Below are 27301 nucleotides of genomic sequence, written 5' to 3' on the forward strand. Positions count from 1 at the left end.
ATCAGGCTGTCTCTCTGGATTAAACCCCCCTCCCTTACTATTTTGTGTGAGGTCAGCGCTTGTGTTGTTGCTGTCTTGGAAAAACACGCCAGACACAAAAGCAGCAAGGAAGGAACGGAGCAGCCTGTACTGTACTCTCCGCTATAGCCGCCTTGTCTCTGGGTAAGTGTGCACAATCCTAGTGCGGTATTTTTATATACACACATACATAATGTATTTATATGCCCGCCGGGTAGGAAAACAAGTTATGTCGGATGTGCTGTAATGACAAGAGGCGCTACATTCTCTATGTACGTGGCATACACCTTTATAATGTGTTCTTTTCTGCTTTAAATATTCTTTGTACCAGACTTTTGAACACATTGGCACTGAGTACCCAGGCTAGTGTGTGCTAACTAGCTTTTATAAGTTCATTCTTATGTACAGGCAGCCTGTAGTTTCCTGTAAGGCACCTCTATCAGCTCCCGTTGTTCTAATTCGTGTAAGGTAAATTATTAAAAAAAAAACCAACTTCCTATGAGCATATATTTTCTGCAAGCACTTCCTTAAAATAGTAAATTGTTGTTTATTTCTTTCTGAAAGCAGCATGTAAAATTTGAAAATGTTTGATTTTGTGTTTCCATATCAGAATGTTTCCTGGTAGTTATTTTATTGTCTGTTTTTCCTGCCATACCACAGCAGTCCTGTCTTGCTTTATGGCAGGAATTATAGTTACATGCTTTGGTGCAGCTGTGCCCTTTGTCCATATGTGCACATTTCACTAGCATCTAGGCACGTGTTCTAATAAGTAATTATAAAATCATACACTCGTGTACATTTGTGTATGTTGGCCATGGTATGAAACACAAGTAGACCAGGGTGTTGAGTACAGGTGCTTTTTAACAGTCCATGGAACTTAGAGGAAACCATTTACTAATAAGTACAGAACATAGAATAGAATGTTTTTTTCGTGTTTTTGATACATGTATTATTCTGTCACTATGAGCACTGTACAAGCCTCGTGAAAAATCTGCACAGCCCACAAGGGACTTGTACATGTAATAATGTAACTCACTAATGGCTGGCATGGGGTACATTATTCCCTAAGTATCCTGAAGCACACATTTTTCATTTAGATCATAATCCTATAATACACTGTGGTAGAGGGACAGTCTACTTCTTGTACTAGGAAGGTAAAAGATATAGATTGAGTGCTATGTTTTCTGTCCTAATTTTTATTATCCAGTCAGTTTTATTGTATAAGATAAAGATATAATATATATAAAATAACTCCCTTCATATCTAGGTACAGTATATGATCTGTGTCCTCTCCACCACAGAGTGGGCATCTCAGCCCAGTGCCTGTATATTTCAATGTATAGTGTCCCTTTAAGAATGCAAGTTTGTTATTTCTGATATTGAAGTTACAAGTTTACACATGTACCTGTGCAAGGCAAACAAATTGTTGATAAAGTAGATAAGATTATTTTCACTGACCGTGACATGATTCATGTAATAAGTATCATCATTAGCTTGTGGAGGCTTGTGTGTTTGTGTATAAACATCAACATGTTTCATTTCTCTTTGAACCGCTGTGGCGAACCAAAACGCACCGATGTGGTGAATGATGTGAATCATCAATAAACCCTTCTTTTTTCTCCGTGTGTGCTTCCAGTTCGTGGAGATATTTGACTTGTTTGGGAAGCACCCAGAACTTATTTGGAGTGTGGTGAGTACCTGTATCTGTTCTAACTATGTATAACTTATATATAGTGTATTTAGTGTATTCCTATTATCCTTATATTTGACATCACTGAGCTCTATCTATCTAGCTATATCTCTGGTTATTACCACATGCCCTTTCCCTTGGGCAACTTGTTTTTCAACATTGGTAAACTTAACCCAGTCCAATGACCGATTTACATTTGGCAGCCTGGAGCTTTTATTAATCTAGCCTTAGTGAGCTTCTTCTTCAACTTCAAAGCTTTATTACAGGGGACATATAGGAGGAATATTTTATAAGTGGGAAGTCACTTGAAGTCAGTGATAAGTACTTTAAATGTAAAGCTTATATAAAATGTATATAAATACACACACACACTGAAACCGTCAGGATTTAGGAGATCAGAAGTGTTAAAAATTGGGCCTTTGCTCTGATATAAAGTACAGCTGCTAACATTCTCAGATGTTCATGTGAACTGTTGTTGCAAACAGCTGAAGAGTCACTAGTTTTGTCAGCACTGATCTAGGGATGTGGAGAAGGAATAAATGAGCTAAACATGAGGGCAGGAGCCTTGTAAGACTACTGAGGTGAAAGTGTAGGTAGCAGTCAGGGTGTTAGGCATAATAGTAGAAAACAAATGGGCATTTTACTGATGTTTATTTATATGTGTTATTTTAACATCCATGAAGGTGCTTCCCAGTAAGGGATTCATATAGATAGACCCCCCTTCCTTTGCTTCTCAGCATTTGTTGAGCAACCCTTTCCAATAATCATTTCATATATCATGTTATTGTAATTAGAGAGCTGCAGGTTATATCAGTCTGATGAATTATCTTGATAAAGTTTATATTAAAAACCAAGTAACAATTTTGCAAAAAAGCCAGTGGTGTGTGGACTGAGATCCTTGTACAGGTATGGGACCTGTTATCCAGAATGCTCTGGACCTGGGGTTTTCCGCATAAGGGATCTTTCCATAATTTGGATCTTCATACCTTAAGTCTGCTATATAATTAATCCAATAAGGATTAATTATATCTTAGTTGGGATTAAGTACAAGGTACTGTTTTATAATTACAAAGAAAAAGGAAATCATTTTTAAAACTTAGAGTTATTTGCATATAATTGAGTCTATGGGAGATGGTCTTTCTGTAATTCGGAACTTTCTGGATAATGGATTTCCGGATAAGGGATCCCTGGATCTGCAGTGAATACATATTATCTCTCTTCTTTTAGGTCAGCCTATTCTTCCACCCACTTTATTTATCCAGTCATTCTCCTTTATGCTTTGGTAGAGACCCCTTAGGGTTTCCTATGATGTGTTAATATGCACACTCCCCAGGGCCTACCATTCCTAGGCTTCCTTAGTTTACCATGCCCAGTCTAGGTCTGAAGAAAATATAACATAAAAAAAAAGCAATGCTTTATTTGTCTTTATGGATTATTGGTCATTTAACCCCCCATTCCCCCCCCCTCCCTCCGTGCTCATAAATATGCTGTACGCTTACTGTGTAAAGATCTTTCCATATTTCTCTCGATTCAGGTTTGAGTTCTGCATCGGGTCAGGTACCCACAGAATACCATCAAATTGGTCAGGATTTAGGGGAAACCATTCCTTTAGAACTGTATATGTTATAAACCTTCTATTAGTTTTTACCTCTGAATATTTTTTGATCCTTTAACTACAATTCAGCTTTTCAAGAAAGTAAATAGTAATGGTGGTAGGGAATTAGTGAATTACATCAACTAAGGAATATGAATTTCCTGTATTAGCATTGCAGCATAACAAAGGCCACACCAGGACATCAGCAACCATGTTTACAGAATTGTAAAGAGGTCAGGATTGTTCCACTGCTGCATGAATATAATCACCCTCCCAAGAGGAAAGCTTCCAGGGTTATTTTAGTGCTGTTAGCTAATGAAGATGAAGTCACCTTTTTGTGTGTTGGGAATGGTTAGGGGAAGCAATTTGTTTTGTTTTAATATAAATACATTAGATTATGTTCATTTTACCTACTGTTAAACTAAACTACACTTGGAACAATATTGCTAAGCAGTTTGGGTCATGTTGACCCATGACCCAAGGAATCTTTCCTGGATATTACAGATTACTAGATATTTTTAGGTAACCTTTTCAACTAGGATTGCATCAGTCAGTTTTGACAGAACTGCTACTGTGGTGCTCATAGATGAGCTGCCTTTGTCTGTTGAAGATAAGGGTTATTAATGTAAACTCTAATTAGACAGTGCTCCAGTGGAAAATTAAAAGTCTGTATTTGCAGTATATGGCACAGAGCAGCATTTCATGCTAAAACATTTATCAGGCTTTTGGGACATGTATACTCTTTTCAGTCTGATCAGTGTGTCTTAATATGGTAATTTTAGTAAACTGTACCTGCCAATCAAAAACCAAGGACAACAGAAAAATAGGGTTTGCTTTTGCTTCTCATCTTGACAAAAGTAAAAGAGAATATAGTACAGGAGTTTTAAAGTTTATTCAAGGATTTATAGTTGTAGTGCCGAGTCTCACCATAACCATGGGATGTAGATAATACATTGATGTTTGCAGTTTAAATGAAGTTGCCACACCCCTTTGTATTCATTTAATCATTTGTGTGTCAATGTATGCCCCAGTCTGTTTTAGCCAGGTGATCCTTTTTTGTTAGGTGCCCAGCTTGAATGTACCTTCAAAGCCTGACGTAACCATAATTGACCACTCGCCACCTAAACAGAAAACTTTTCAAAGGCACTGGTTGGACTGTGTGTTTCTGCAGATACAGAGCATGCTAGAGCGCAGAAATGCACATTCCTACTGCCGCCTGGGAAAAGTTTTTTCATAACAGGGCTTTGCTGTTGGGAAAGGCTTTAGATTTTTAGTATGATGTAGACCAGTGCTGTCCAACTTCTTAGGTACCAAAGGATGGAATTTTTCTAGCCTATGTGGTGGTGGTGGTGTTGGTGTTGGTGGTGGGGGGGCATATTGAAGCCAGTTTTTACCACTCCCCTTTTTTAAACTGCACCCACTTCAGACCACACCCATGTTGTAACAAGAGCTTTTCAGACCATACCCTCCATAATGGTGGTAGCACAGCAAAAACCCAAATGGTTGGTGCTCACTTCAGGGGCATCTCCCATCACTCATATGTGAAAGAAGTCTTATTAAGCTACACCCTTAAATCAATATGCCTCCGTCTCCCCTTTGGGTAGTACAGCAACCCTAAGCACATAATAATTGCACATCTTAGGGCCCCCGTAACAACTATTGCCAAATGCTAACAAACTCCCACAACAAATCCCTGCCAAGTTCACCTTCCACAAGCAGCATAGGGCAGGCTGATACAGGGAACATAGGGCAGTTGGTGTATGGCACACACAGGTAGGCAGAGTATGACTCACACAGGGGGCACAAGGCAGGCAAAGTATGACACACATGGAGAATAGTTTAGACAGCATATGGCACACACAGATAGGCAGAGTATGGCATACACAGGCAGCATTGGGCAGGCAGAGTATGGAGCACACACAGGTAGCTTAAGGCAGGCAGAGTGTGGCACACGCAGGCAGTGTGTGGCGCACACACAGCATATTGCAGGCAGAATATGGCCCACACAGGTAGTATAAGGCAGACAGAGTTTGGCACACACAGGCAGCATAGAGCAGGTAGTGTGTGGCAGGCATAGGGCAGGCAGAATATGGCACATGCAGGCAGTGTAGAGCAGACAGAGTTTGGTATATAGAAACAGCATAAGGCTGGCAGAGTATGAAACACACAGGCCGATTAGGCAGGGAGAATATGGCATATACAGGCAGCATAAGGCAGGGAGAATATGGCACTGGAATATGGCCTGAGGTGTGAACAATGTGGGAGCCTACAGTTGGAGGCCTTAAAGTTGTAAACAATGCAGGGCCTTAAAGGTGTGAAATACTGGGGTTTACAGCCTGAATCTGAGGTTTGAACAATGCGGGGGCGGGGGGGGGGGGGGGCATGTACCTCAAAAACTATAAGGAATAAATGGTGAAGACTGATTGCAAATTTTAAGTTTCATGAGTGTGAGCAGTGTAGTTTAGCATTGGCATGTGAGAGAGGGCAACTGGAGAAACTGGTGAAAACCCACCATCTCTGCTTGCCTAATACAGCAGCCCAGAATCTGTATTGACACTAGGCCAGTTGAAAGGGATGGCTGCAATGTCATGTTTGTAAATAGTCATTGCTTCCAGAGAGCCCTTGAAAAAGTAGTATTTCAGGACTAACAACTTATCAGTTCCAGAAATTCTACTTCTATTCAAAAGCCTATGAGTAAGGGCAGATACGTTTAACATAGTAAAAATAATCTCTGCAGCCTGTAGGCACAGATTATAACAATTATCACTGGCTTTCTCATACCCATCGCTTTAGCTGTAGGACAAATGGATATGAGAAAATGTGCTGTGGCGAGCCACAGTGTCGGGCATCTTTATTTAGCACAGAATGCTGGCAAAGATTTATAGCTGTCTTTGGTACCTCTGAGGGGAACGGTTTGGTAGGAATGGTAACTGCCTTAATTCTCCCATTTTAGATCACCACCCCCCATAACTACCAATGTGAAAATGTTGGCTATGTATGGTATTCATGCTAAGAGTGCAGTTGTGCAGTGCATACCAGAATAAACTGTGGCAGTTTAATACATTACAGGGGTCGTTGATGACTACAAACGCAGTTGCACTCATATGCTTTTTCCCGCAGTGAGTACCCATTAATAGTACTTTGTTAAAATGTTCTCTCCTGTGTTGCTGTGCTCAGCACTGCTCAGCCCTTCCTACCTTCCATTTCGAACTGCTTTGCCTGTTGACGGAGGGGAACCCTAGACCTACAACCACCTTCTTACCAGGCAGTAGCTCCAGGGTTCCCTTCGCGCCAAGCTTAAATAGGTGTAAAACACTTTGAATCTGACACAGATGTCACTTGCACAGTGGACACTGGAAATTATTCTAAATTGTGTCTATTAGCTGCTAAATGTATATGCAGTTGCTTTAATTCAGGGGATCCCCAACCTTTTTTTACCCATGAGCCAAATTCAAATGTAAAAAGACTTGGGGAGCAACACAAGCATAAAACATTGTCTTGTGGGTGCCAAATAAGGGCTGTGATTGGCTATTAGGTAGCTCCTATATGGACTGAAAGCCTACAGGATGTTCTGTTTGGCAGTATATCTGTTTTTTATGCAACCAAAACTTGCCTCTAAGCCAGGAATTCAAAAACGAGCACCTGCTTTAAGGCCACTGGGAGCAACATCCAAGGGGAACAACATATTGCTTACGAGCTACTGGTTAGGGACCCTACTGGTTAGGGACATTTAAAACTTTTTTTTTTTTATTTAGAGTTCTGAATATAGAGTTTACAATTACTTTCAGACTAATTCAGAAAAAAATGTTACAGTAGTTTAAAAATGCATTATTAGCAGAATTTAGTAATGGCTACTTAAATTAGCATGCTCTTCATTTCGCTGTCATTGTTCAGATCCCACTAAGAGCCCCTGATATACTCTGAGCAGCACAAATATTTAAAGGGGTTGTTCACCTTTAAAGGAGAAGGAAAGGCTAAGTCACTTGGGGGTGCCAAAATGTTAGGCACCCCCAAGTGACTTAAATCGCTTACCTTGTACCCTGGGCTGGTGCCCCTGTTAGAAGAGAACCGCACCAGCCCGGGGTAGCTGCAGCGCTTCCTTCTCCCTGTTTCGCGCGCATGCGCAGTAGATTGAAGAGTTGAACTTTAACAAGAAAGTCGGCTTTTCACTTTATTGCGCATGTGCCGCCCCACGGATTTTGCCGCAGAAGAAAGAGGAAGGAGGAAGCGCTGCAGGTACCCTGGGCTGTTGTGGTTTTCTCCTAACAGGGGCACCAGCGCAGGGTTCAAGGTAAGCGATTTAAGTCACTTGGGGATGCCTAACATTTTGGCACTCCCAAGTGACTTAGCCTTTCCTTCTCCTTTAAGTTAATCTTTTTAGTATGATGTAGAGGGTGCTATTCTGAGACAATTTGCAATTGATCTTCATTTTTTATTATTTGTAGTTTTTTTTATGTCACTTTTTGTTCAGCAGCTCTCCATTTTGGAGTTTCAGCAGATATCTAGTTGCTAGGGTCCAAATTACCTTAGCAACCAGGGAACGGTTTGAATGAGAGGCTGGTATATGACTAGGAGAGAAAAAAGTTTAAATAGTAACAATTAAAATAAAACTGTAAGTACATTGAGCAGTAGCTTTTTGGCTGCTGGGGTCAGTGACCCCCCCCCCCCCCCCATTTGAAAGTGGGAAAAAGTTAGAAGAAGGCAGCAAATGGTTCAAAACGTACAAGAAAAATAATGAAGACCAATTGAAGAGTTGCTTATAATAGGCAATTCCATAACTTAGTAAAAGATAACTTAAAAGTGAACCGCTCCTTAAATCAATCAATCAATTTAGGCCAATATATGTGGGCCGACTGAGTGCAAGTTAGTTTTTTTTTTTTTTCCCCCCTTCACATTCTAGTCTGTAATGTTTTTGACAGGTACAAAAGTAAGAACAATTTCCTTGTTGCAAATCTGTAACATTTACAAAAATGACTACAACTTGTCTGTCATATATAATTCCCCACAGAAGAGACACAAGGGGTTTGGACTGCGCCGGTGGAGATTAGCATCCTGCGGTTAAATCTGTGCTATTGCAGGCGACTAATCTCACCAGGATGCCTTTCCACCAGAGATTCACTTTATTGGCACTCTATTGCCACTCTATGGCATTGTCTTGTTTTTCTGAAGTCGTGAAAAGTTTCCTCCTGGTGATTCACTTTATTGGTGGCAGAAATGGATTTTTGGGAGATTAGTTGCCCAAAGATCCACGTGCGGGCTACTAAACTCCCTATGTGCATTGCCCTAAGCATTTAACTTCTGAATACCAATAGTATCATACTCATAATTTTTTAAAAATAAAACTGATAAAAATCTTATTCTCTTTCTACTCCTACAAACTTTGTTCTGTTTACTCTGGAATTGTTTTCTATTGATTTTATGTATAGATCCAGTATAAATAACTTACTCATCCTTGAGATGATCATTTCCAAAAAATTAAATACATTCCCCACTAGATTATCCTGTAATCCTAATTTTCTCTCCTTGCACAAGAACTGTGTTCAATTTATTTATATATAGATCTGTATCCAATATAATCAAATTACCCATACTAGATATAATCATTTTCATAAAATGGAATAGATTTCCCACATTATTGTACTGTAATCCTAATACTTGTTTTTTGGGTCCAGAACTTTCCCAGCCAATCCACAAACACTTTCATAGTGAAACAATTTTGCCCAGTCACTTTCAGCCTTAAGCACCACTACCAGGGTTAGCAAAAAGATGCTCCTCCTAAATTTTAAGGGCAGATTTTCTGTTTTTGACCTAACATTCTGTTCTTTAAACTAGAAGTCAGGAGGGTCTCGCTGACGTCTGCTGAGTGGAAAAATTACAAGAAGTGTCCCTCTGAATACATTTAAGTTTTGCCTTGTATACCCCCATATTTTTCATGCAACTTCAGCACAGTATAGAAGACAGATACTTATTGGTCTGGTCTATTGCAGATATTGTACTAATTTAATCAGTTCTATTTAAAAAAATGTTTAAGTTAGTCAGTATGTGTCAATATCTTTCAACAGTCTTTCTGTCTCTCTTTTCTATAATTTCATTGATTCATGACTGCTGTTGTATTAGGACAGGAAACTGGGTTTTTTTTAGTTCAGTTTCCTCTGTAAGGTTACTTTGTTAATATAGTTCCCCATTTCTAAATTGCTTATTGCTTTGTGTCTTTAACCACATAAGTAAATGATGGCCTTAAATGTAGAGTGATTACCCTTAGACGCACAAGTACTACACTATTTTAGTGACCCATATTATTGAAAGGTTTTGAGTCTGATTTATCAAATATTGAACTGGATGGATTCCCAGTAGTTTAGTGTTTCTCTCATTTATCAACACTTTCCTGTGAGGAACATATATCAGACCTCTTACCAGTCAGTTTAAACCATATACACGAAGAAGGGCAGGCACACAGTGATTCCAACATCGACAAGTTGTTATAAAATAATTAATCTATCTATATTACAGGTCCAAAAAAAGCGTTTGGGGCTTCTGAGCTTAGCAGCACGAAAAGACATTAGACGTGTTTATGAACCTGTAATATTATTAATAAAGAGTGATTAATTATTGATTATTTCATTATTATTTATTTTAGCCTGACACTGGATTCATTGAATGTCTGCCCTTCTTCATGTATATGGTTTAATCCTTTTCCCTGGCTGTGGGTTTGGGGTTTTGGCACCCAAACACAACATCTTTACTGGTGACCAAAAAGAAAGAAAGATTGCTAGCGCTCAGTTTGCCTTTAAAAATAATTTTTACAAAAAATGAGGTGTTAGTACCACACTTTGGCTAAAATATGTAAGCTCACGTGCCACGTCAAGGCCCCTCATTGTACGTGAGTCCTACCCTACTTATTAACATTATAAGTGATGCATTTAAAATCAAGTCCCCCAGCAAACAATGTGACTAAGTAGTAAGACTGTGTTGCATCTACCCTTAGCTCAGAAGCTCTAGTGAGAAAGCAGGGAAGCCCCAGTTTATTAACATACACCTGAAAGTAGTTCCTTATTTTAAGGGCTACATAGCAGCTAGAAGCAATATTTGGCTACAATTTGTACACAAAACACAGGAAAAGATCGCCAGCACTCGGTCTAACCCAGGCTATAGCATTGACCAGCTGCTAGAAACACCTTGTGCCGGCACTCGGTCTAAACCACATTCTCTACTGGTGTCTTCTGATTTATGCACATTTTTGGATCATTTTTGGTTTTGCACCTGTTTCAGTTTGTTAGAATGTGTTCAACTGAACACCATTCTGTTCTGTGGAGTGATATTGATCTGAGCTGCTCAGCAACAACACTGAGAGCTAGACCACTATCATCTCATCATCATTTATTTATGTAGTTCCAGCAAGGTAACTGTGTTTACTGAATGAAAATACATCCAAATCAGAGATTTGCAAACAGCATTACATAAAGTAGGTGACCTAATAGTAAGTAATAACAAAAGTAAAGGTAAAAAAAGTAAACTGGAAACCTCTAAAAATACAAAAGCTGAAGAGATTAGATGTATTCTAGATTTTGGGGTACAATATAAACAAATTACTAAGGTCATAAAAAGAAACTGGAATATTTTACAGGCGGATCCAGTGTTAAAAAAGTTAAATATGAAACCAGGTGTTGTAAGTAGAAAAGCAAAATCAATAGCGGGATTTATAGCCCCAAATAAATTGAAGAGAAATAACGACAAGAAAGTAACATGTTGGTTAGGTAACCTAAAAGGTTTCTTTCCGTGTAAATGCTGCAAAGCCTGTAAGTATACTGGCAATAAAAAATGTTCTTTAGTAAAAATAGTGATAAAGAATTTAGTATTGATACCTATATATCATGTCAAACACAGTATGTCATCTATTGCCTACAATGTGAATGTGGTTCCCTATATGTGGGACGGACTATAAGACAGTTAAGAATAAGATTAGGAGAACATCTGCGAGGACTAAAAAATAAAGAGGAAGATAATCCTCTATATAAACATTTCAAATATTCACATGAAGGCAAACAGATGCATTTTCAAATGTTTGGCATTGATAAAATAGATGAAAGAAGTGAAGGAAATCTGGTCACGAAGTTGTTGCGGTTAGAATCTAAGTGGATATTCACATTAAATACTGTAATACCAAAAGGGATGAATACAAAATTTGAACTAAAACCATTCCTGGTATCACCTTGGAAATAATTTATGTAGGAGAAATATAGGTTACGATCCATGGCACTAAATAAGTTAAGGGCAACTGATCTGGGTCTGATGAAACGATTTAAGGGTAACTGGTCTGGGTCCGAAGGAATATAAAAAGAAACAGTGAACGAACAACAGAAAAGCAAATGTTTTTAATTGGTTTTAATTGATTTGCACTATTTTACACTGAATTTTCACTAACTTGTTTTAATGTGTGTGATGTTTTAACACAGTGGCTATAATATCCACTATAGTGGTTAGAAAAATCATAAAAGTTAAAGGTTTTAACTGAGAAGATTTTTTCTAAAAGGATACATTCTATGAAGTCTTTTTATGTGGTTTTGTATAATTTATGCTGAATACAGGGCAGGTATAGCACCAACCCTGTACACTGTATACGGGAAATACTCTCACCTGCATGTACCCCAGGCTGGTGTGTTTTTCTGCTAATAGGAGCACCAGCCTGGGGTATCAGGTAAGCAGTCTTAATCACTGGGGGGTACCTAACATTTGGAATTTAACTTTCCTTTTCCTTTAAGGCTGTCCTCATTCTCAGCGCCCATCCAAGAACTTCTGTTGCTTTATATGTGATGATGCAATGCCATTTAGGTGTAATTATTGATATTTTTTCTTTTTAGGAGATAGATTTTGGTAGGCAAGATGGAAGAATCCCACAATGGTGTACAATATGGAGAAGATACAGCAGATGCAAAAACATATTTTACAAATCAGCAGTAAGTAATCTTTCAAATCAGAAACATGAAACCCATAACTTCACTATGGCTAAAAATCTAGATGCAAAATGTTCAAAATCTTTACACTTTAACCTATAATTTAAAATTAAGTGCACTGTTGAATTGATGTAAACTTACTGAGAGTGCGTCCCTGAGCACATTTGAGGTTTACATTTGTTTTCTATTTTTATCACTTTTAGAATTTTGACTCAACAGCTCTCTCTGAATATCAGACACTCGGTAACCCTAGAGTTAACTGACTATACAGGAAGTGGATAGAAAGAGCATATACATTTAGGCTTGCTCTTACACAGATAACTGTTAAGCCAAAAGACTAGTATTAGTATTAACTGGAATAGGTATATGTTAGCAGGACTTGTTTATGTTCAGATATCAGCTCCTGCCTGATACAGCCTATTTATCACATTTTTACACAATTAGTAAGTCTAGAGATTTCTGTATAAATTATAGCCAATCTGGGCAAAGTTTTCATTGTGTCTATAATAATTTTATATCTCTAAAAGTAGGATTTTAGCTTTCATGATTATATACAAATATACTTATGGGTATTGCTGCACTGACATCAATGGTGTAACTAGGTGTTATTGGGCTCCACAGCGAAGTCATTTTAGGGCCCCCAAAATTTCCAGAGGTTGGCTTGTTTTACCAATCAATATATATTTAAATTGCTCATTAGTTAGTTTCAAGTTTATTGTCATATACAAATAACAATGAAGCATCATTACTGTAATGAAATTTTTTTGACCCGTGTTCCTCCCAACTTTACATAGACAAACAAAACAAAAAAAAAAAATACAAATATTAAATATAATAAAGTTAGTGCCCCTTATACCTTCTGGGTCTGCGTCTGCTGTAGTTATGCCCCTGACTGACATATATTTCTGCGCAAAATGACTGCTTTCGTTACTGCTATTTTATGGAAGATGAAGTGAAATCCTTTAGAACTTCTTTTTATACCACTGACTCCTCTGTCTACCAGTGGTGCTAGCACAGGTAAAGAAAAGTGATGAGCGTGTCAGTGCCAACAGGTTTGGCCCATTAAAGTGATTCCGAGGTTTGGATGGGTGGATTCATGCAGGGACCCTCCAATCTGTAATGTAATTGTGCCAACTGCTCCCCTCTAGTGGCTGATCCACCTATCTATGACATCATTAGAGGGAGTCGGTGCAGATCATAAAATGTCTAATTAACAGTTAAAGGAACAGTAACACCAAAAAATGAAAGTGTATAAAAGTAACTAAAATACAATGTGCTGCTGCCCTGCACTGGTAAAAGTTGTGTGTTTACTTCAGAAAGTCTACTATAATTTATATAAATAAGCTGCTATGTAGCCATGGAGGCAGCCATTCAAAGGAGAAAAGGCACAGGCACATAGCAGATAACAGATAAAGCCCCATTGTATTCTACAGAACTTATCTGTTATCTGCTATGTAACCTGTGCCTTTTCTCCTTTTTTACAGCTTGAATGGCTGCCCCCGGGGCTACACAGCAGCTTATTATATAAATTATAGTAGTGTTACTGTAGCAAACACACCAGTTTTACCAGTGCAGGGCAACAGTGCATTATATTTTTATTACTTTAAAGCTCTTTCATTTTGTGGTGTTACTGTTCCTTTAAAAGAATATCCAACCCACTCATCATTAGACTTTGGCAGTCTTTTTTTTTTTTTTTCTAACTATCAAATAATATATGCACAGTGCATTAAACTGCCATGGGTAAACATATTTTTTTCAAAACACAAAAGTTAATAGAGCTTCTCCAGCTAGCTTCTGGCAGCTGGTCATATTCTTCATATCCCAGAGTGCCACAGCCATGTGACTTGTGCTCTGATAAACTTCAGCGCTGGCTCCTTCTGAAAGCTCAGACTCAGGCACAATGCACTTAGATGGCACCTACACACCAATATTACAACTAAAAAATACATTTGTTGGTTCAAGAATACAATTTTAAATGGTAGAGAGAATTATTTGTTATGTAAACAGTGTAATTTAGAAATAAAAAGTACACCATAAAAATCATGACAGTATCCCTTTAATGTTAAGAGTGAATTAAAATCATGGCGAAGTTTAATTGTATTGTAAACCTTTTTTTCTATTGTAGGATAAGCCTGCAAAACTGTGATATAAAAGACATGGAAAAAAAAACAAAGTTTGCTCATCTCCACAAGTACAGAACTGATTACCCTGAGATGGGAATTTGCCTCATCATTAACAATAAGAATTTTCAGTCATCTACAAGTAAGACGTTTACTAGTATATTACTACTGTCTTTTGTTTTTTTATTTCTGAGAACTTCCTCCAGGTTGAGTAGACTGATTTGAATTACATTACTACGTACATAGCTGTTGTACTGAGGAGAATAAACAGTGAAGTTCTGTAACTCTCATGTAATACAAAACTGCATCTTTAGTATTTGTTTTACCAGGTGTTAGTTCTACCCTTACAATAAAAAGATTTCATATCTGAATGTTAACATCTGATGTTAATCTTTGTAAGGTTATACACTGTGTCCAAGGGAGTGCCAAACATACATCCTCCTTAACCTTGCCTTTTTACCACTGTTCACATTATTCACGGTATGATGATTTCTTTTTTCCAGGCTGCAGTATTTGCACTATATAAGCAATTGACACTGGTAGCAGTATTAAATGTATGTTCAGTGGTGCAAGAAGCTGGGCTGTTACAATAGGCAAGCTAGAGCTGCATGAGCAATATTATTGTATTGTACTGCTAAAACATGGTTGAATGCGAGAGAGTGTGTCAAAGGTGCAGGGTAAATAGAAAATAAGGAGGTATATCTGAAGGTTAAACATTACTTCCAACCCAGGGTAAAGGAATAAGCTGTAATTGTAACTAGTTAAAACTATTTAAGCACTACCCATAGTGCTTTTATTCTTATAATTGATAGTTGTGATAGTTGATAGTTTGAATTACGTTTTAATTCCAAAGAAACGAACTTAAATAGAGAGACAGCATTTAAACTTTTAAAAATTTTTAAAAGGGGACCTGCCACCCTAAGAAATAATTCCAAATTATTTTCTGTAGTGTTTGTCAAGCAAAATAAACTTTACTTACACATAGAGCTGGGCGGTATGACCAAATATTTATATCACGGTATTTTTCAAAATTATATCGGTGTCATGGTATTTGACGGTATTTTTTTTTTTCCATGCATGATTAGGTGTTAACCCTATTTCCTAATAAATTAGAGAATAATTACTGCAGTATTGAAAATCAGAGTCAAGCAAGCGAAGGATCGGCAACAGAAAGTCGTAATGTAAATCAGGCAGGCTTAGTTTCCCAGGCAAGGCCGCAGACAACATAGCACAGGAGGAGGCGTTTGATAGCTTTAAATACCCCCCACGCATGCGCAGAACCGGCGCCGTCAGCACGTCGCGAACGTGCACACTTTGACATGTACATGTGCGCAACGTCCCGCGGACAACGGGACACGCACACGCAAGGAGGCGCGCAAGACCGGCCCGCACGGGTGAGTACCCTGACACCCCGGTATTGCGGTATCTGAAAAATGAATATAGTTTTAAAAAAAACACCGGTATTCGGTATTAACCGGTATATCGCCCAGCCCTACTTACACAATATAAATTAAATAAACCTTGCTTCCTTCAGTCTTGAAATTCCCAATCACAGCAAGCAGGCAGGTGCCATTGTGTGGGCAATATTATTTAGGCAAGTTTTCTATCACCCAAAATCTTGTTTTGCATAAGAATGGGTAACCTAATGCCCATGCCTATGAACCGGCTACACAATTATAGACAGTGACATCTAGGAAGAGTAGAATGAAAACATTTCTAGCAATTGCCTGCCTGGCAATATATGATTAACAACTTTATATCAGGGACTCTGGAAGTAATGCAGGTCTTTTAATCAGCTGGATTCTGCTACATTGTTTCAGGAGTCAGAGCAAGAAGTGCAAACAATATAACAAGCTATACTGGTACTGCTTGCAATAGCTTTGCCGTTGGGAAGGATTCTGTAGGGCAGGGGTCCCAAACTTTCTTACTCGTGAGCCACAGTAAAATGACTTGGAGAGCAACACAAGCACCATAAAAGTTCATGGAGGTGCCAAATAAGGGCTAAGATTGGCTATTAGGAAGCCTCCATGCACACTATTAGCTTACAGGAGGCTTTATTTGGTAGTAAATCTTGTTTTTATTCAACCAAAACTTGCTACCAAGTCAGGAATTCAAAAATAACTACCTGGTTTGGGGACACTGAGAGAAACATCCAAGGGCTTGGTGAGCAACATGTTGCCCCTGAGCCACTGGTTGTTGATCACTGCAGTAGGGAATATGTTGCTACTAATAGTAATCTGAAGCATTTAAACAAAGAACACTTAACATTTGGTCTTTATTATTGTTCTTATTTTGTATTGATTATATTTTTCTTTACGCTTTCTACTATTCATCTTCCATTTTGACCTGCTAACAGTTGCCCAGTTACTAGGATTATTAAATCCTAGTTACCAAACAGCAGTTAGAAAGGCAAGCAAGTGTGAAAAGGCATGTTCTTATTGGAATAATAAGTAAGGAGTTAAATACCAATCTTCTCTTTCTGCCCTAACAGTCAACACTAATGACTCATATTCAGCACCAAGTAAAGGATTTCCTGCAGCAGCAGCACAATATAGGCAAACAGGAATGAAGTTGTCCAGCCAACTAGTCTTTAGGATAAGTTTTTTTTTTTTTTTTTTTTTTTAAATAGCTATTCTTATTTTGCCTTGGGAGAGCATCATATACATACTGTAGAAGTGCCTAGTCTAAAGCCATACTGGCATCATCATTTTCTTCTGTAACAGCAACAACCACATCAGAAAAGATTGTTTTATAGAGAAATATTACCAATTTTGTATGTAGAACACACATATCTGTGAATCTGCTACCAGACACATAGATGCAGCTATTATTTGTTAACCCCCTTCTCGTGTATTGGTCATTATTTGTAGGTATTATATGTATATGTATCTACAGTGCTGCAGAATATGCTGATGCTTTATAAATATGTGTTGTTAATATTGCTGGAGCTGTAGGAAGCTTACCTTAGTAACTCTCTATCTGTGGCCACCTAGTGGCATGCCATAAGAAAAAAGAGATTAACTAAAATACTGTAGAAGAAAGGGAATCTGAACATGCTGTGCCGGACGTTTCTTCTACAGCTTGATAAGTAAACAGAGCTCTCTGGCAGTGCGTGCGTGCATACATTCTATTTATACCGTGTCCCTGTTTGCCTTGCTACTTGTCTCGACCAGCTCATCCCTCATTTTTATGTAAACATGCCTTTACTTTACTTTCTTATGGGGCTTCTGGATCCAAGTCATGCCTCCTTTATACAGGCTGGGCAATCACATTGGTGCTCCACACATGTTTCATAGAATTTCACAATATTGGCTTTTTATTATGCAGTTGTAAATTAGCCCAATTATGTTATATTCCACTAATGCAATGTAAATCGAATAAAAGACACAAAATGGGTATATATTTTTTATTTTGTTGGTGTAATTGTTTTTTTTTTTTTTCATTAAAAATCCATCTAGTTGTTCTAGAAGAAGCGTGATTGTTAAGTGTACTAAACTTCAGATATACAGATTTAAATTTGCAGCGTATCTTTCTTTTTTTTTTTTTGTTTGTTTTCTACTGGGCAAATTCTATGCCATAAAATGTGTACATTTTTGTAGAAGCCAAGCAGAATTCCAAGGCCTGCTTGGAGCTATAAACTGTAGGTGACCTTGAGAGTCAACTTCTTGATATTTATGTTGTGAATATTGGGGTGCCTCAATTTACACCAAATACATGCATTTAAGTTCCCAGTTGCTTCTTGATGTAGAAACAAAAAGCAATACATTTATCTTTACAACACTGTTTGACAATTTAAAGGAGAAGAAAAGGTAGAATCACCGGGGGTGCCAAGTTGTTAGTCACCCTCTAGTGTTTCAGATCACTTCCTACCTCACCATGGTACTTTTCACCTGCGCGCAGTTCTGCCTGCTTACCTCTAGTTTCAAATCATTTCCCATTCACGCCGCAGGGGGGATTGCTTTGGGCTCCCTCTGCCCTAGGCCCTGCACTGGGAGGAGCACCAGCCTGGGGTAGTAAGTGATTACAACAACTTTCTGCCTTTCCTTCTTCTTTAATCTAAAAAGGAAAAAGTTGTATTAAAATACAATAGAACAAGTCACTCAAGCCACTTATTTTCCAAGAACTTCAAAACACTCATTTTTGGGTTTCTACATATGAACCATAAAAAAACACTTAAAGGAACAGTAACATCAAAAAATTAAAGCGTTTTAAAGTAATTAAAATATAATGTGCTGTTGCTCTGCAAAAAACTGGTGTTTTTGCTACAGAAAAGCTACTATATAAATAAGCTGCTGTGTAGCCATGGGGGAAGCCATTCCAGCTGGAAAAAAGGAGAAAAGGCACAGGTTACATAGCTGATAACTAGTAGATAAGCCCCATATAATGAGGGTTTGTCTGTTAAGTAACCTGTGCCTTTTCTCCTTTGAATGGCTGCCCCCATGGCTACACAGCAGCTAACTTATATAAACTATAGTAGTCTTTCTGAGGCAAACACACCAGTTGTAGCAGTGCAGGGCAACAGTACATTATATTGTAATTACTTTTATACACTTTCATTTTTTAGTGTTACTGTTCCTTTAAGTGACTGCTTGGGAATTTTAAATTGCTTCCTTGACCATTCAATAAATCTCCTTAATAGTGCGTTTGTGATCACTCGCCTCCTGTAAGGCATAAGATAAAATAAAAAATGGGGGTTAAGTAGGAACATTGGTTGCTATGGGTCACTGAGCAATAGATAGAGTTTGCCGGTCAGATGTTTGTTTTTTTCATCTGTTCAAGATGCGTAAAAACTGAACTCAGATAGATTTCCAAGGGATACTTGACAGGTGCAAACTTTGCCAATGTCTCCTTTAACAATATATGATTTTCTCCTATATGTATTTATATGTGTGTTTTACATTATAATGTTTATAATCTTTACATATTACACAGCTTTTTTTTCCCCCCCCCCCACAGACATGGGAGTACGAAATGGTACTGATGTGGATGCTCGCAAGTTACATGAAACTTTCACAGGTTTGGGATACAAAGTAAAGGTTTGCAATGATCAAAAGTCTAACGACATCTTTACACTTTTGAAAAAAAGTAAGTGTGGGCCTCAGTTCACCAGTGTGTTACATGAATATATTCTTTTCAGCTTAGAACTCTTTGTACTGCTGATAGCCCTAGGCAGTTCTGCCTTTAGCGGTTGTGGACCTAAATGTAAAAAAAAAAAATTCTGGGAATTATTATTTATATAATATATTTAACTCCAGCCTACAAGCTTTTAGCTGTTTTAACAACACCCACCTGCAGCTGCTGCTACTGCCAAAAACAACTGAAAGGAGACATGTTGGGCAACTCTCATATGTTGCAATATTAGCCTACTATAAATTTTATCCTACTGCCCCAGTCCTATCCCACGGGCTACAGCTGCTTACACATGTAAGATATATTCTGGTGCATTACTGAATGTTCTTACTCTTTCTTACCTAAAACTGTTTTCTGGCCCTGAATGTGCAGGGCTCAGACCCTCCAGTGATTAAAAAATATAAAATTTGTTTGTTTAATGTGGCAGCTAGGTTTTACCAATGCAAATTTCATTGTTACAAAAATTTTTTTTTTATATACATGACACACTGAGTATCATGCCTTGGCTCAGCTGTGACCCTCGATATGGCACTTTTTTGGATTTTTTCCTTGATGTGAGAGTCTTTTGTGATACAAAAATTTGTATAACTTTTAACTATTATTATATCATTAAGGACCTTTTTTCTGCTGGTGGAGAAAACGCCAATCTGATCTTCACCCTGTTTAGTAATTACTGATGGGCACAGCACCCACCTGTCAGTAAGATTTTTATAATAAAAAATAATATACTGGGTTATCAATAATTTGTTAATGAAAACTTATTAAATAATTTAATTTAGAACAATACATAAACAACAATAATTGTATCAAGGAACAATTCATTCTAACTCAAAGACCAAGAGAATTCCCATAATATTGCACAGAGAAAGGTGATATTAAAAACTCAGTTCCTTTTCTGATTAAAAATCAATTAGGCTGATATTAATTCATAAAGTGCATAAAAGTGCAGAGGCTGATATGATGTGGAGTGATTGATGGTTGGTGTATTGTCCCATGTACAGCGTGATATACAATATCCAAATCTATGTGGCGTGATTACTAGTGACTGTAGCGTTCCCAATTAGTTTGGTACACAATGTTAAAATGTTGCCTCTATTGGTGCCTTTCGTTTGTCCCACAAGACAGGGGTCTAAAACAATTTTATCTGAGATGCTGCAGTAGTGTCTTTAATCGCAGTTCCATACATAACTGCTGCTGATACCAGTTATATCTGTGCTCTGATTCCTGCAGCAGCCCTTTCTTCCCCGTGTGCCCCTGAATTAGGAACGGTCTCACTGCAAGACACTCCACTCACCCTTTTATAGCAACCAACATGTTGATTTTGGCCACACACCTCCCTCAACCACTTCTTTCCACTCCCAAATGGCAATGCATTCCACTTCCTTCCCTTTGCATTCTATCAGTCCAGAAGGTGCTATACACGGTCTAGATCCATCTGCCGGGAAACATTGGAGTCAGATAATCACCAAGCAGGGATTGTGGGGACAAGGGCTCAGACTAAGGACAGACCACAGAAGAGGTGTGCATACACACAGCCTTTCAATTGCCTGTTGTGAAAAGACTATCCATCTAGTGACCATTCCATTTTCTGCAACATATTTTTTATGTTTGTAATAAATAACTGTGGTATATAAATCAAAGATGCTCAGGGTTTTCCTTTTCAGCTATTACTTAAAAAGGTAGTTTGTCTTAGAATATATAATTATAGTTAAAGTTGATTAAATTTGCAACTGGATTTGGTTGCCTGGGTCAGTGGCACAGACAGCCAGGTAGCATTTTCTAGTGCAGGATGGCAACAAAGAGGCAAAAAGAAAAAGTTATAATTTTAATGACAATTTAAAATGACGAATTGAAAAAAAAAAGACCAGGCTAAAGGTTACTTAGAAAAGGTCGATCAATACACCTTCAGATCTGCAATGTCGCCAAGTGAGCGGATCTTCTCCCGATATCCCCCACCTATGGGTGGGCGGTATCGGGCGAATCCAGGCTAATTCGGTCGTAGAGTAGAGCGCTTAAATTCTGCAGTGGCTGGAAGGCTATAGCTAGGGCACTGTGGATTATCTGGGGTGGCAGGTGAGTAAGGTAGGAATTTGTTCATGATAATGCAGGTAACAGGGACATCTTTAATAGTATTTTTCATAGTTTGGATTTAGTTGTATTCTATTGTTTATAGAATACAGATGTATACAATGTTTTTATCTTTTTACAATACAGCATTATGACAGTACAGGTTCAATCAGATTTAAAGACTTGCTTGTTCCAGTTACCATGCAGCCCTGTCCATTTTTGTGCAGGGCTGTTTCGTCATTTATAAATTTGATTTGACATTAAATCGAGAAGGCGTGCATAAAATGATTTTTATGTTTAAAGGGACAGTAACACAAAAAATGAAAGTGTATAAAAGTAATTACTATATAATGTAATGCTGCCCTGTGCTGGTACAACTGGTGTGTTTTCCTTAGAAAGACTATAGTTTAAATAATAAAGCTGCTGTGTAGCCATGGGGGCAGCCATTTACAGGAGAAAAGGCACAGGTTACTTAGCAGATAACAGATAAAACCCCATTATATTCTACAAAGCTTATCTGTTATGTGCCTGTGCCTTTTCTCCTTTTTCCCAGCTTCAATGGCTGCCCCCGTGTTGACATAGCAGCTCATTTATATAAAACTATAGTAGCGTTTCTGTTGCAAACTTACCAGTTTTACCAGCGCAGGGCAACTGTACATTATATTTTAATTACTTTAAAACACTTTCATTTTTTGTTGTTACTGTTCCTTTAAGTTAAAAAAGTTATGAACAATTTAGCATCAAGTAAAAGTAACACAGAACCAGTGATTCATTATGTAATTTTTTTTCAGTGTCCGAGGAAGATCATAGCAAGAGAAGCTCCTTTGTATGTGCTATATTGAGCCATGGAGAAGATGGTTTGGTTTATGGAGTTGATGGTCCTATACAAATAAAAAACCTAACAGATCTCTTCAGAGGAGACAGATGCAAGACTCTTGTGGGAAAGCCCAAACTATTCTTCATCCAGGTACTGAGAAATTGCACAAGTAGAGTTTTAGGGCATGCCTGGAAATGATTGATATACATCTATAGTGAAACATTTACATACAGTATATTGACATATTGTTAGCTGAAATTTTGCTTCTCTTGTGTACAAATTAATTTTATTACAGCTCTGGTTAGCTCCAGTTAGCCTTATCATATAATCTAGGTAATTTATATGTTATACGACAGAAGGACTCCTTATGAAAACAACTCATGCCTGTTAATTTGGGACACCATACCCAGTGGCGGCTGGTAAACATTTAAACATTCATAAGTCCTGTTGGCCTGTTTTGGCTTGCACCAAGGTGTTGCTGTCTTATAGGAAAATGGAGCAAGTTAAAAATAACAAATTTATATATTTATATATACACCTACGCTACCCACGATGGCTGCAGTGCTTTTATTTGCACAAAATAGATGTACATCAGGCCAATGTGGTTTTTGAAGAATAGAAACACAGCAAGTGGCTAGGATCACAACTTGTCACCGCCCCCAAGTGATACTACCTTTTGTTCTTCTTTAAACACCCTAGCAACTTAGGAGCAGTTTTAAAATCACCAGATAGAATTTTTAGTTTCAGTCCAGAAAGAGGCAGAATAAGATAATAAGTGAAAAGTGCCTCTTAAATGGGAGGTTCACCTTTAACTTAACTTTTAGTTTGCTATAGAATGGCCTATTCCAAGCAACTTAGAAATTGGTCTTCGTTATTTATCATTTATAGATTTTGAATTTTTCACCTTTCTCTTCAACATCTTTTCAGCTTTCAAACGCGGGTAACTGGGCCCAAAGGCCAAAAAACTATTGCTCTGTGATGCTACAATTTTATTATTGTTTCTTTTTATGCTTTATCTGTCTGTTTAGTCCCTCCTCTATTTGGATTCCAGTTTCTCATTTAAACCTCTGTATGGTAGCTAAGGTAAAATTCCAAACTGGAGAGCTGCTGAACAAAAATCTTAATAACTGAAAAACCACAAAAAAATGAAAACCAATTGCAAGTTGTCTCAAAATATCCTATTAATTTAAAGGGGAAGCTGTGAAAAGAAAGTTCCCATAATGCCTCACTCCTGCACAGACACCCAGACCAAGTGAACATGCTCAGTTAGTAAGACTATGAGCTTCCTGCTGATTGGCTCAGATCCACATTCCTAAGGGGGGGGAGTGAGTTCTTAGCATTCTTGAGGGAGGGGGGGAGCAGAAAAGAGCAGAGAACAGAAAGCTGCGTGTCTCTGGCACAGGAATTACAGACACAACTAATCTTTTTTCAGAGAAGTCAGTGCAGCGTTTCTGTGAGTGCTTATGGCTGTATTTACATAGACCTTTCTGATAAAGCTTACTTAGTTTTTACCTTTCTTTCTCCTTTAACATAGCTTCTGATATCTTTATTCATATTACTATCGTTAATAGCAGAGTATAAGGTATAGGTATAAGTATAATAATAGCCTAATACTGTGCAATGATAGCAGTGTTTATCATTTAACTCTGTTATGGACACTTTGCCATAAAATGTGAAATGTGTTTTTGTTAAATGTTTTTATTTTGGATGTTTCTATTTCCAAAGGCATGCAGGGGAACAGATCTTGATTCAGGCATTGAAACAGACAGTGGCAGTGAACTAGGGGAAGAGATTCAGCGGATTCCAGTTGAGGCTGACTTCTTATATGCCTATTCTACAGTTCCTGGTATGAGAATTTTGGCTTTTTAACGATAACTGCTTTATGGGAAAGATACATCTTATTTTACAGGGTTTAATTCTCTTACAGCTGCACAGTGTTATAATTGGTCCATAACTTATTCTGCCTTAAATAATTACTTATAATATTTTTATTTGTTTGTAGCAATTGTCAGAGATAAAGTGTTTGATTCTCTTTAATACAGCTGGAATAGCTTTGATTGTTTAAGCTTCTGAGCAGTGTAGTCTGTATTTACAATTCCCTCAGATTTTATTCACATACAGACAAGGAAGTATTTGGAGAGAGACAGCAAATAGTGAAAGTTGTACTTAATGGAAGAACCAGACCTAGAAAATAATGGGTCAGGCTGCAAGGAGATAGATCATATTTAATAATCTGTATAGAAAGACATGTAAGATCTTTCCTACATGTCACTGTAAGTGTGACAGGTCTCCTAACTGCCTGTATCTCATACAATCCCTGACACCAGGACCAGCTCTTGTGAAAATACAGCCAACCCACTACATGGCAGGACAACATTAGCCCTTATGTCATTTTAACCTTGTGTTTTCTTTTTAGGGTACTATTCCTGGAGAAACACAATGAATGGTTCCTGGTTCATCCAGTCCTTGTGCGAAATGATAAAATTATATGGACCACATCTTGAACTTATCCAGATTCTGACCTGTGTAAATCATATGGTAGCTCTAGAATTTGAGTCTTGTTCAACTCAGCAAGCTTTTCATGCAAAGAAACAAATTCCTTGTGTTGTGTCCATGCTCACAAAAGCATTTTACTTTTTAAAGTAAAGAGAGGAATTTAGCACGTATATCGGCATCATGTAACAAAGGAGGATGCACCCAGCAGTCCATCGGCAATCAAATCTCATTTCATTCCATAGAAGTGGAACCTACAGTCATACTGAATCTGAAGATTTTGCAACAGACAAAAATAATAGTGAGTTCACATGCACAGTTATAGCTTTGGCAGTTTGCAGGTCAGAAAACACCAGAGCAATCAATTGTTACTTATGTTTACGTTGAAGAATTACCATCCGACTTTACTTCTTGTTTAAATGAAGTACACTATCCAAATTCTGATTTTCAGATAATGAATCTGTTTAGTAGAAGCTGCATTTTATTGCAGTTATTGCAAAGGAGATTGCTTTAAAATAATTGCCATACCCCCAGGCACTAGATCAGTTTTATTCAAACTTAGGCCACAGTCTCTGCCTGTGTTTTGTAGGCAGGGGGAGAGAAGCAGATCCACTCTCTTCTGCAGCTTCACATAGCTGCACTGACAGGCACAGCGCTGGCCTGCATGCAGCTACACAGAGCAGAGATGCAAATGCATTTTTTTCCACATTTTTCTGGCCGATTTCCATTTATTTTAGCTGCATTCAGGCCAATGCTGTGCCTGTACACCACGTGTGTGGAGAGTACGCCACATTTGACTGTGGCTAAAGGATTTACATGTTCCTTAGCACACATATACCATTTCACTTAGTCACCTTCTGGATTTTAAAAGTAAGGTTCCTTTATATACAAGCAGGCTGGCTTGTGTGTTTTTAGTGTTATTTTGTAATTTAAAGCCACTGATATTATATGCCAGTTGCTTTGTTTAAAGACAAATAGAGTATGTAAAAGACACTCCAGGTAATTTTCTTTCCCTGTTTGCAAAACATCCTTATATCAAGTAAATATTTTATTCAGAGTTTCCAGTATAACATATATTCATACATTAAATTGTACAGAACTGTGAATCCTGGTAGCTCTATATAAATAAAGTTATTCATACATCCATCAATCCATACATACATACATACATTACTCTACAGATTTTCTCCATAAGAAACCATGACTGTATACCAACAGCACCAAATAATAAAACTAGGGTTTGCCACCTGTCCAGTTTTGACCCGGACAGCCCGGTTTTTGGAAAAGCTACTGGGTCAAAGCCAGTAACAATCTCAGTAACATTAACCTGGTGATCGGTGATGACTTTGCTCCCCCCACCCCACAACGCCATATCCCCACACCCATGATGTCACCCTAAATAAAACACACACATATACTTATGATATACAGTATATATCCTGGGAGCAGAATAGAGCAAGACCACTCACTCCTTTTGTGGGGTTTATTTGTCAATAAATGTCCTTTACATATTCAGCAGGCAAACAGAGCAGTCCACGGGTGAACTTGCTACTGCAGTATAGATGTGATTAAAGCATTTTGTTGTACCTGAACACTAATATTATAACATCATATTGGGAAAACAACAGACATTACACACCGCTAAACATTACCTTTTTGTACCTGTATAAGTGAGTATATTGCTTGTACTTCTTTTATTTCTGACACCATCAACAGTTCTATCATACTTTATGGCAGGGATTATAGGAAAAAACATGCAGAATAACAGCAGTGCTCTCATAAAACACAAGGCAGGAACTTTTCCGACTTCTTGAACTCAGGCCTTTCATTTGTGTTCTTATCTATTGTCAGAACCCCCTTTTAGCTTATAACAAGATTGCAGATGAATAAACACATTATTGTAGCACTCACTATAAGTACATACATTTTTTTTTGATCACCACTGCTGGTACTACTGAATTATACCATTTTTAGGCGTAAAACACTTATGTTGCATGCTACTGAAGCCACAGTTTTACAGTAGTGCTAGAACTATATATTTGTGGGAACGTTCTTGGTTCTTGTTTGTACATCAAACCTTGTAAATGTTATAAAATCTACAAATACTTGAAAATTCATGCAAGACATTTCTTATTTTATAAACTTGAAAAAAAACTAGAAAAAATGAAAAGGATATGTTTAAAGGAAGGTATGTAGTTAAATGGACTGTTGTGGTGTTTTGTGTCACAATTTAAGATTCTTAAAGGGAAGCTATAATGAATTAGTTGTAGAAGCATTTGAAATGTTGATGATGAATCGTGGACAGTAGATTCTTTTTTTTAACATTGAATGATGAAAGTGTATAGTAAAGCATGTTTTCTGTAAAGGGGTGTTCTAAATATGTATGTTTACAAGTGCAGTGTCATTAAAATGTCTATTGTA

At 37.7% G+C, this 27301-nt stretch overlaps 1 protein-coding gene across 1 annotated transcript; it reads left to right on the plus strand.

The window, feature by feature from the left end:
- The first annotated feature begins 81 nt into the window (after nt 1-81).
- casp3.2 (caspase 3, gene 2) lies at nt 82-27301 on the plus strand. Its single transcript, NM_001127428.1, has 8 exons — nt 82-162; nt 1655-1708; nt 12161-12256; nt 14379-14515; nt 19330-19458; nt 22362-22537; nt 24113-24233; nt 24804-27301. The coding sequence occupies exons 3-8, from the start codon at nt 12183-12185 to the stop codon at nt 25031-25033; spliced, it is 867 nt and encodes a 288-aa protein (NP_001120900.1). The 5' UTR covers nt 82-162; nt 1655-1708; nt 12161-12182; the 3' UTR covers nt 25034-27301.

This window comes from Xenopus tropicalis, chromosome 1 (assembly GCF_000004195.4).
Source record: "Xenopus tropicalis strain Nigerian chromosome 1, UCB_Xtro_10.0, whole genome shotgun sequence".
NCBI classification, from domain to species: Eukaryota; Metazoa; Chordata; class Amphibia; order Anura; family Pipidae; genus Xenopus; species Xenopus tropicalis.

Coding starts and splice junctions, on each gene's coding strand:
- casp3.2 (NM_001127428.1), top strand. CDS start 12,183: ATGGAAGAATCCCACAATGGTGTACAATATGGAGAAGATACAGCAGAT. Junction 19,459..22,361: donor CTTTACACTTTTGAAAAAAA/GTAAGTGTGGGC, acceptor ATTTTTTTTCAG/TGTCCGAGGAAGATCATAGC. Junction 24,234..24,803: donor TGCCTATTCTACAGTTCCTG/GTATGAGAATTT, acceptor TTTTCTTTTTAG/GGTACTATTCCTGGAGAAAC.